At 34.9% G+C, this 10,374-nt stretch overlaps 1 protein-coding gene across 20 annotated transcripts in view; it reads left to right on the top strand.

Moving 5' to 3' along the window:
• UBR5 (ubiquitin protein ligase E3 component n-recognin 5) overlaps nucleotides 1-9,858 on the top strand; it is a 136,853-nt gene extending 126,995 nt beyond the window's left edge. For 15 of the 20 annotated variants that reach the window (XM_059672024.1, XM_059672022.1, XM_059672023.1 and 12 more), the window contains 7 exons: nucleotides 618-793; nucleotides 1,022-1,106; nucleotides 2,112-2,267; nucleotides 3,304-3,417; nucleotides 4,873-5,017; nucleotides 6,553-6,638; nucleotides 9,240-9,858. In XM_059672024.1, the coding sequence (XP_059528007.1) occupies nucleotides 618-793; nucleotides 1,022-1,106; nucleotides 2,112-2,267; nucleotides 3,304-3,417; nucleotides 4,873-5,017; nucleotides 6,553-6,638; nucleotides 9,240-9,452 (975 nt within the window). In that variant the 3' untranslated portion in view covers nucleotides 9,453-9,858. Of the gene's footprint in view, nucleotides 1-617; nucleotides 794-1,021; nucleotides 1,107-2,111; nucleotides 2,268-3,303; nucleotides 3,418-4,872; nucleotides 5,018-6,552; nucleotides 6,639-9,239 lie in introns of those variants that run through there. The other 5 variants (XR_009449540.1, XR_009449539.1, XM_059672028.1 and 2 more) reach the window with 5 other exon arrangements.
• Nucleotides 9,859-10,374: the final 516 nt, after the last annotated feature.

The raw sequence follows: 10,374 nt of genomic DNA on the forward strand, positions 1-10,374 counted from the left end.
TGAAGAGAGCTAGAAATTATCCATGTTGAAAGATTTCAAATGGAACTATTTCAGGGATCATGAGTGATCAAACATTCATGTTATTGGAGTACCCAGAAAAGAGGAGAAAGAGCTTGCTACAGAAAAAATAATTGAAGAAATAATAGCTGAAACTTCCCAAATTTGATGCAAGGCAGATTTATAGATTCAAGAAGGTCAGTGAACTATAAACAGGATAAACTAAAAGAAACCTATGTCCAGACACATTACAATAAAACTGCTTTTGTAAAAAATAAAACAAAGCAGCCAAAAACCAGTGCCTTACATAGAGGGAAATGATGATTTGAAAGACTGGATTTCTCATCAAAAACTGGGAAGGTTGGACGAGAATGGAACATCGTCCTTAAAGTGCTTTAAGAATTATCATTCTAGACTTCTAGATCCAGGGAAAATATATTTAAGGAATTAAGGTGAAAGAAGCTACCAGAGTTTCATTAAAATGCTTTTATTTATATGAACAGAGAAGTGAAAGACTGGTGTTGCTCTACCTACCTGACTTCACTTTGAGTGATTTTAAGTTCATATGCTTTGTTTTTAAAATTAACTTTGGCACTTAATCTCTGATACTCTATTACTAGGAAAACCGAAAGCGTCATGGCTCTAGTCGAAGTGTAGTAGATATGGATCTAGATGATACAGATGATGGTGATGACAATGCCCCTTTGTTTTACCAACCTGGAAAAAGAGGATTTTATACTCCAAGACCTGGCAAAAACACAGAAGCAAGGTTGAATTGTTTCAGAAACATTGGCAGGTAAAATACCTTCCATCTTATATTTGAATTTTCAAAAATTTCAGTTAATTAAACTTTAAAATACATTAGTTTTTTAAATGTATATATATATATTCTAATTCATACTGATTAAAATGGGGCTATAGAAGATTTCTCAAGATACTGTATGTATATTATCTCCATGTGTGAGGGGTTATACATGTTTTAGAATTATTTGTAAATTTAAATATTTCCTGGTTTTATTTTTAGGATTCTTGGACTATGTCTGTTACAGAATGAACTATGTCCTATCACATTGAATAGGCATGTGATTAAAGTGTTGCTTGGTAGAAAAGTAAGTGTTTTAATGAACCAAACTGCTCTTATAATTGTAAAATTTTCCTTTTATAAAATAATTATATACTAGCATAGTGTTTATGGCATTAATTTGATACTAAATTTTAATGCATTATAGCCATTATAAATCATTTTAAAATATTTTTTAATCAAGCCCACTATTGTTTTCTATTAATACAGCAATATCATATTACATATTCTTTTTAAAAAAAAATAAAACAACCTATTGAATTCTTAAAAGTGTCCTACCTAAAATGTTCTAGAATAAAAGTTCAGCAACATATGTTCAGTTGCTATGTCTAGCCTTTAATAATGTTTATGGAAAAGATCATGGAATCAAATAGATTCAAGTTTAACCCAATGACGTGATCTTCAGCAAGTTACTGAATTCATTTGAGCATCAGATTTATCATCTGGAATTAATAATCTGTATTTTGCCAAAACCGGTTTGGCTCAGTGGCTAGAGCGTCGGCCTGCGGACTGAGAGGTCCCAGGTTCTATTCCGGTCAAGGGCATGTACCTGGGTTGTGGGCACATCCCCAAGTGGGAGATGTGCAGGAGGCAGCTGGTCGATGTTTCTCTCTCATCGATGTTTCTAACTCTATCTCTCTCCCTTCCTCTCTGTAAAAAATGAATAAAATATATTTTTTAAAAAATCTATTTTATAATTATTGTCAAGACTAGGATTCATATTTAATTTAGGATCAGATGCTCAGCATAATCGTTTAAAAATTAGTGCTGGTTTTTGCAAATATATTTTTTTGGAACTTAAAAAATTATACTATGGGCTTTAAATTGTTTCAAAAAAATATGTTGTACTTGCTTTAAAAATTAAAATGTATTACCAGAACCAAAGATTAAATTTTTACCCCTTTAGATCAGTTATTAGATATTTACTGGAAAATTATTCTTTATCAGTATATCTCCAAATTATTTTTTATCATACATTTTAATTTACTAATGAATCAAGTTAAAAAAAATTTTCATATGATTACTTTCTTAGGTCAACTGGCATGATTTTGCTTTTTTTGATCCTGTGATGTATGAGAGTTTGCGGCAACTTATCCTCGCTTCCCAGAGCTCAGATGCTGATGCTGTTTTCTCAGCAATGGATTTGGCATTTGCGATTGACCTGTGTAAAGAAGAGGGTGGAGGACAGGTAAAGCAGTTATGTAGTTTTCTGATTCTGGAAAGAGCATTTGGTTGGTCTATTGTGCTTGTTTTATATAGAAACAATTTAGATAAACAGGAGCAGAGAGAGGGGGAGGGAGGGAGAGGGAGAAGGTGTGTGTGAGGGGGTGTGCAGAAAAGACACAGGAGATTAACAGATGGAGAGATTTGAGAGGCAGAAGAGGGGTTGTTTTTTTTGTCACTTACTTGTTTGTATCTTTAGATACTTGTCATATACAGAATTGTTTTTAGATTAAAAAATGTATGAAATTGCTTTATGAACTGTGTTATGCAAAGTGCTGAGGTCCCAGAAAACCTCAGCTATTGTTTGTGGATTCCAAAGAAATAACCTGGAGGACTGACTGTGGAAGACATGGGTTTATTAGGATTTAAGTGCTTACTGGCAGCAGCTGATTGGTGCAGTTTACTGCCAGGGTGGCTAGCCAGGGCTGTTGTTTGCCACCACCCAGACTTTCCCAGCACAAGGTTTTATAATATATAGAAGACAGAGAAAATCCGTGCATGCATGGGAGGGATATGCATGAGGTCAAAACACAAGCTGTTTACAATCCAGGCTAACTTCTTTTTTTTTTGTGTGTGTGTGTGTGTGTGTGTGTGTGTGTGTGTGTGTGTGTATATATATATATATATATATATATATATATATATATATATATATATATATATATATATATATATAGTATTCCATTGTGTTAATGTACCACAACTTTTTTTTAGGGTATATTTTTTAAAATTTTATTTTATTGTTTAAAGTGTTACAAATAGTAGTACATATGTCTCCTTTTTCAGGCTAACTTCTAGAAGCAGTTTCTCTTTGGCCTTATTTAGACTGAGTTGCTGGCCAGGTTCCCAAGGTCTCAGTCTGCTTCACTAAATTTCCTACAGCGTGGGAGCGGGAGTTGGACCATGGAAAGTGACCCATGTTCCAGTTTACCATACAAACTGTAAACTTATTACTGCTTTGACAAAATTGCTTTTAAATTGCATTGCTGAAATTTTCACAGGTTGAACTTATTCCTAATGGTGTAAATATACCAGTGACTCCCCAGAATGTGTATGAATATGTGCGGAAATATGCAGAGCACAGAATGTTGGTAGTTGCAGAACAGCCACTACATGTAAGTGTTTACTAAAAAAGTGTTACTTGATCTAATGAGGCTCTGTGTATTCCTGCGTGGTAAACTAACCCAGAGTATATTTTATATTTACCTGTCTATAAATGGTCAAAAATTTTAAACCAAAGTGCATTTATTTACACTGTAAATTGCACCTGAATTCAGACCTATTACTTTCCTTTGGGTGAAACTACATGAAAAAAACATGTAATCATCAGAAAGTTAATTTGATGGGCAAAAGTTTGTAAAGGATGTTTATGGGACTGAAATGACTACTGTTTTGGGGTCCTATGACCATCCATACTTTTGCTGACCTACTAGTTGGACTCCTAGGACTCAGAGGCAGTTGTGTTCATAGTTATGGTTTATTATAGCAAAAGGGGAAAAAATACATCAGGCATAGTATGGAGGCATCCAGGTGCAGGCTTCCAAAGTTCTTCCTCCAACAGTGAGTTACGGCAGTACATGTGCAGTGTTTGTGCTTAGGGGAGCTTGCTTAAGAGCCAACCTAAGGTTTTTTAATTGGAGGCCAGTCCCGTAAGCATATTCCTGACTGTACAACCAACCATGATTACTGGAAATCAGACCCCCAGGGAAAAGCACGTGTTCATCATAAATCACCCTGTTTGCTCAAAGAGTTTAGGCAAGCTGTACAGCAGGGCTCATTGCTCCAAACATTCAGTACAGCCACATCAGTTAGTAATGTAGGGAATATTCAAAAAACCAAGTTAAGTTCCTAGGTGCCAGCCAAGGGCCACCCAGGCCCTTCTGACGAGCGACATCAAGCTTGCGACATTAACTCCCCTTCTGGGCTAAAATGTTTGTTTATGTAGAGTTAGGACTGATGCTTGGACTGGGAGTAACTGCAGGCTTTGGAGTTGTACTGTCAGGGTTCAGATCATGGCTGCAGCACCTGTAGCTGTGTTACATTAGCTAACTACTTAAGTTCTTTGTGCCTTGGTTCCCTCCTCTGCAAGATGAGGATAGGGTTGAATGAATTAATACATGTAAGGTGCTTAGAACAATCCTTGGCACATGGTAATTTCTCAGTAAGCTTCTAGATTTTGGGCTTGTGTTGAAGTTTGTTTTGTCATTATCATACCTAGCTTAGGATGTTGACAGGACAGCATATTTGACAGATTGAAGCTATTCTTATTATTCAGTGACTACCCTGTTTGTTATTAATACGGTTTAAACAATTACTTTAGTTAATGACTGGTATATAATACTAGTTCACTTTTGAAATGAAGCCCATTCCTGAAGCCATTTTCCCCCTTTGCCTCTCTTTTGAATCTATTATTAAGAAATTAAAAATACAGAACCTAAGGTTTTTCTCTCTGGTTTAAAATGAGAATATTTTTAGAGAGAGGCTGCTAAAATTAAATATTGGGACTTAACAATAAAGGTACATGGAAAAGTACCAATAGTAATAAAAAGATGATTTCTGAAATTCTCTAGGCAATGAGGAAAGGACTACTGGATGTGCTTCCAAAAAACTCATTAGAAGATTTAACAGCAGAAGATTTTAGGCTTTTGGTAAATGGCTGTGGTGAAGTTAATGTGCAGATGCTGATCAGTTTTACCTCTTTCAATGATGAATCAGGTATGAAATTTTTGAAATGTTAATTTAAGGAATAAGATACATAGATAGTTTGGTCAGTCAGCATTTTCTGAGTTTCTAACTTTTAGATACATTTACAGGGCTTTGGAAATGTTGTATTACTGATGCTTAAAAGGTTTTTTTATATTATTTTTTAACATGATTGAATGATGTTAGGTTATTTTTTATCGCTTAATTTTCTTAGATTTTAAAGAATATATGGTTTGTAAAAAAGTAAAAATTCCTTGTGGTGTGCAACTGGGTGAGAAGGATTTTTTATATACTAGTTAAGAAAAAAAAAAAAATCCATGTGTCAGTTCCATTAAACTTATCCAATTCATGTCTCTCAAACTCTGATTAAAGAATTTGACTGCATGATGTTTGCTTTGTAGAACTAGACCTAAACACACAAAGATATAGCAGCACACAAATACCTGGAGTATCTAGAAAGAATAAAGAGAGGTAGTGATAATAATCCTCCTAGAATAACATTTACCTTCAGTGCTTGATTTGCTGCAACTCTCTTTTTTCAAAGTCATGTAGTCTCGGAATAGACTTTTTAGCTGTGACTACACGATAAAACACTGGAAGGTCCAAGAAATTCATTATGAGAGGATTATACCTATAGTCTAAGATTATTGTATACATTGAAGGCACCAAGTTTTCTCCCTTTTTTTCCCCATACTTTGCAAACAGCTTCAGCCAAATTATAGTCAGTTAAATTTGGATAAATTTTCTTGTTTTCCTTCATGCTTGGCAGTGTATAAGACCTCATGTAATCGTTTTGTACTATTTTTTAATATAGTGTTCAGTATTTCTCAGATAAGAATTTGTCTCATTTACAAGTAAAAAAAACCTAGGAGGGGAAAGAATATATCTAAAGATACTCCAAGTATGGTCCTCAGATCAGCAGCATCATCTGAAGCTTTCTAGGAATGTAGAATTTTTGTTTTTCCCCCACTCTCTTCCTCCTAGACCTAGTGAATGAGAATCTGCATGTTAAAAAGATACCCAAGTGATGTAAACTCATTAAAATTCGAGAAGCACTGGTTTAAGAACATGGCAATAATCATGACATCAAATTGAATTAAAATCATGTGATTATCAATTTTGAGACTGGTGGTTCATTTTTCTTGTCATCTTGAGTTACTATTGACTAAGAAACTATAGAGGTGTTATATTATGCAAATGGTTCTGATTTTCTATATTAGGAATTAGACCTATATAACACTGTGTGTGTGTGTGTATTATTGATTTCAGAGAGGAAAGGAGAGGGAGGGAGATAGAAACATCAATAATGAGAGAGAATCATTAATCAGCTGCCTCCTGCATGCCCCACACTGGGGATTGAGCCTGCAACCCAGGCATATGCCCTGAACCGGAATTGAACCATGACCTCCTAGTTCATAGGTCGACACTCAATGACTGAGCTCTGCCGGCCGGGCTATAGAACATTTTAATTATACACATTTTTTATATAAACACTTTAAAATATAACTACTGATACAGTATATTAAATTTATATTCTTCATTCTTAGGAGAAAATGCCGAGAAGCTCTTACAATTCAAGCGTTGGTTCTGGTCAATAGTAGAGAAGATGAGCATGACAGAACGACAAGATCTTGTAAGTTAAGTTCACAGAATTTGTATAACAAAATATAAAAATTTAAAATACTGTGTATGATAGCCTTTTGTTTTAAGTTTGAAATGGTGGGTTATTTTAATTTTGGCTAAAGAAATTATAGAGTTAGAAATAATAGGCAGTTTTGTTTTTCTACTCTATAACAACATTTGAAGTATTAAAGCTATAAGCAGAGTGAAATAAATACATCTTAGCTATTAATATGACATTATTAGTCTTAGAAAATAATACCAGCATATTGTTGAGATCCCCACCCCCATAGTGCTTATATATGTTGGCTGCTCCGTCATCCTTTTGACTAGTAGTAAGCCTTTGCAACATTTCTGAATAGTATAGTGTCTTGACTATTATCTCGCACTAGGAATAGAGTAGCTTTATTGTGATATGTGAATATTAAGCCTATGATTTTAATCTTACTATTATTAACTTAGAAGCATAGATTAGGTAATATCAACTTTGGTCATAGTGAAAAGTTGATCCTAAAGTCTGACCAACCTGGAATATATTCATAACCAAATCAGCCTGTCCATTAATCTTGAAAGAGAAGTCTCCACTAGACCAGCCTTAGTGCTCAGTAATCTAGACTAGACTATTCATGGAATGTATAAAAATGATCACATTATCTAGTATAGCCCCAAATTTTATTCAAGAGGGGGAAATGGTTACTTGTACTTTTAGTATTCCTTAATCTTTACATGTGCACCCCCCCTCTCCCCCTGCCTTCCAGTATTTCTTCACTAATTTTTCTGTTTGTTCAGCAGTCCTGGCTGTCACCAAGTTCTATTCTTTTCTTAGCCGTCCTGGTAATTGATTTCCACTTAGATTATTCCCTAGGTGGTAAATTCTATGTGACTGGTTCCATGGTATTTGACTTTCCCAATCTTGTGGGCCCTAAATTCCCTACCAGGGCTAATACCATATCTGTCCTTGTTGCCATCAAGAGCACCTAAATAGCTTGGTAGAGTTCTATCACTTTAGTCTTTGGATTTGGGAACTTTGTTTCCCTGTAACAAGCAACGTATTAGTTTTGTAAAGCCTACCAGAAACAGAAATAGAAATGATTGGCTATCTTATATGAATTCTTATCTATTCCCTAGTTTTAATTTTCTGATGTTTTTAAACTAATACCATCCTCTTCCAGTTAGTCAAGTTAAATCTCACTGCAGTTTCTGCTTTCCCTGAAAAAAACGTGCTAACTCTTCAGTTTTGAGAGCGAGCGAGCGAGCGAGCGAGCCTCTCTCAATATAAGGGCCTTAATATTTCCTATCCATAGCTATAATTTATGAGCTCCACTCTTTAAATGCCTATATAAAATCTATTCCTAGGGCATAAGCAGTTTATCAAGATGTCCTTTCCCTCTCTTCTCTTTTCCTTCACATATTGTTGGTTTTATCCTGATGTGTCTGAGGGGAAATGCTGAGGGATATTAGACTATAACAGGGTTTCTCAAATGGTTCTCCCTTGAATTATTAGTCCTGAAATTATAGGGTTTCTAGAGTTACTGGATTTCTCATAAAACTATTTGCTTCAGGAATTACAGCAAGTTAGTTCATTTAATTTTCCTCTGGGATTTTGGATATATTTGTTTGTTTAGCTGTATACTATAAATATAAATGTGTTAGATTTAAAAGGCTTTACCTTAGCCCTGACCGGTTTGGCTCAGTGGATAGAGTGTCAGCCTGTGGACTCAAGGGTCCCGGGTTCGATTCCGGTCAAGGGCATATACCTTGGTTGCGGACACGTCCCCAGTGGGGAGTGTGCAGGAGGCGGCTGATCGATGTTTCTCTCTCATCGATGTTTCTGGCTCTCTGTCCCTCTCCCTTTCTCTCTGTAAAAAAATCAATAAAATATATTTTTAAAAAAATAAATAAATAACCTTAGAGATTGGCACTATTTTATTATCACTGAAGAGTGATGTGTATGTATATATATATGGGTCAATGATGAATGGAATGTATTAATAAAAATAAAGATTATGTTATCATATTTAAGTAAAAAGATAAAGTAGAAGTTAACATTCATCTTACATCACACAAAATAGATGTGTAGTAAAACATAATGTTATATGGCTTATTGCATGGATTTTCATGTACAGTAGATGTTCTCATTAATCACTTTTATAAAGTTACTCTGTGTCACAGTGTAGCACTGAAATTACTGGGTTGTTTTGCTAATAGATAAACTGCAAAATAACTTTTTTAAAAACCTGTGTGAATTTTGAGCTTTGGGGGCGGGGAGGGGATGGGGGGGAGATGCTGCATTTTTCCATTATGAGGTATGCCATGCAATTTAGCCCCTGGAAAGGCCCTTAGAGAACCTTTGGTCCAACAGCCTCATGTTACAGATGAGAAACTGAGAGCCTGAAACATAGTTTCTTTTCTGTATCTGACACTTTTGTTCCCTTCTGACCCTGAATCTTCCCTTTTCAGTACAAGAAATAAATTTAAAACTCAATTCAAAAAGTACAGTACCCTTATGTAGATTTTAATACAAGAATGGGGCTTTGTGAGTATATTGCCAGAATTAAGGGTTGAGGGTTAATCTGTTAAAAACCAAAACTGTAATTATTATATTCCTGTTTAGGTTTACTTTTGGACATCAAGCCCATCATTACCAGCCAGTGAAGAAGGATTTCAGCCTATGCCCTCAATCACAATAAGACCACCAGATGACCAACATCTTCCTACTGCAAATACTTGCATTTCTCGACTTTATGTCCCACTCTATTCCTCTAAACAGATTCTCAAACAGAAATTGCTACTCGCCATTAAGACCAAGAATTTTGGTTTTGTGTAGAGTATAAAAAGTGTGTAACTGCTGTGTAATATTACTAGCGAATTTTGTAGATTTTTTTCATTTGTCTATAAAAGTTTATGGAAGTCAATGCTGTCACACCCCCTGGAGGTACCTTAAAGAGATAAATACAAACATTCCTTGCTGAGTTTGTAGCATAAAGGACTGAGGAGCACTAGCAACATTTAACTTGCTAGTTAACAACTTCTGGGTCTAACCCCAGCCAAAGATGACAGCAGAACAACATAATTTACACTGTGATTTATCTTTTTGCTGTGGGGGAAAAATGTAAAATGTTCTGAAAATTCACTGCTGCCTTTGTGAAAAGTGTTTCAGCAAAGGTTCTTGTATAGAGGGAATAGGGAATTTCAAAATAAAAAATTAAGTATGTTCTGTGTTTTCATTTTAACTTTTTTATGGTGTTGAATTTATGGTTGGCTGCAATTGTGTATCATGTATATGGAACTTGTAAAAAGTTCTAGACATTCAGATCTTAGAGGTAAAATCACTTTTACCTATAAAAACCACTTATTGCGGTTTATTTTGGCTGCATTGAACTCTAGGGTATTAAATGAAATCACTAATATTTTGCATGTAATTGTTCATTTGAGTGAGGGCACTTTTTGTACATATGATGGGGCCAATACTTGATCACAATCACCTTTTCCCCTTTGTATCCTTACTCAGTGAGCAGTCAGTCAGGAGGTTACTGCACTTCAGTTCTAACTAGACATTTGTACTAAGGTGTTCAGTTATGTAAACTCAGCCTGGGCACTTTCTGATAACTGTAAAATGTTTTATAAGATCATGATTACTGAAGATACATTTTGGTAATTTTAAATGTTCGTGAGCAGCTTAACTACTTTTGTATCTAAAGCCTTTTTTAAGTATCTTGTTACATTTACTTTTTAAAATAAATTACAGA

This window comes from Myotis daubentonii, chromosome 17, assembly GCF_963259705.1.
Source record: "Myotis daubentonii chromosome 17, mMyoDau2.1, whole genome shotgun sequence".
Taxonomy (NCBI): Eukaryota; Metazoa; Chordata; class Mammalia; order Chiroptera; family Vespertilionidae; genus Myotis; species Myotis daubentonii.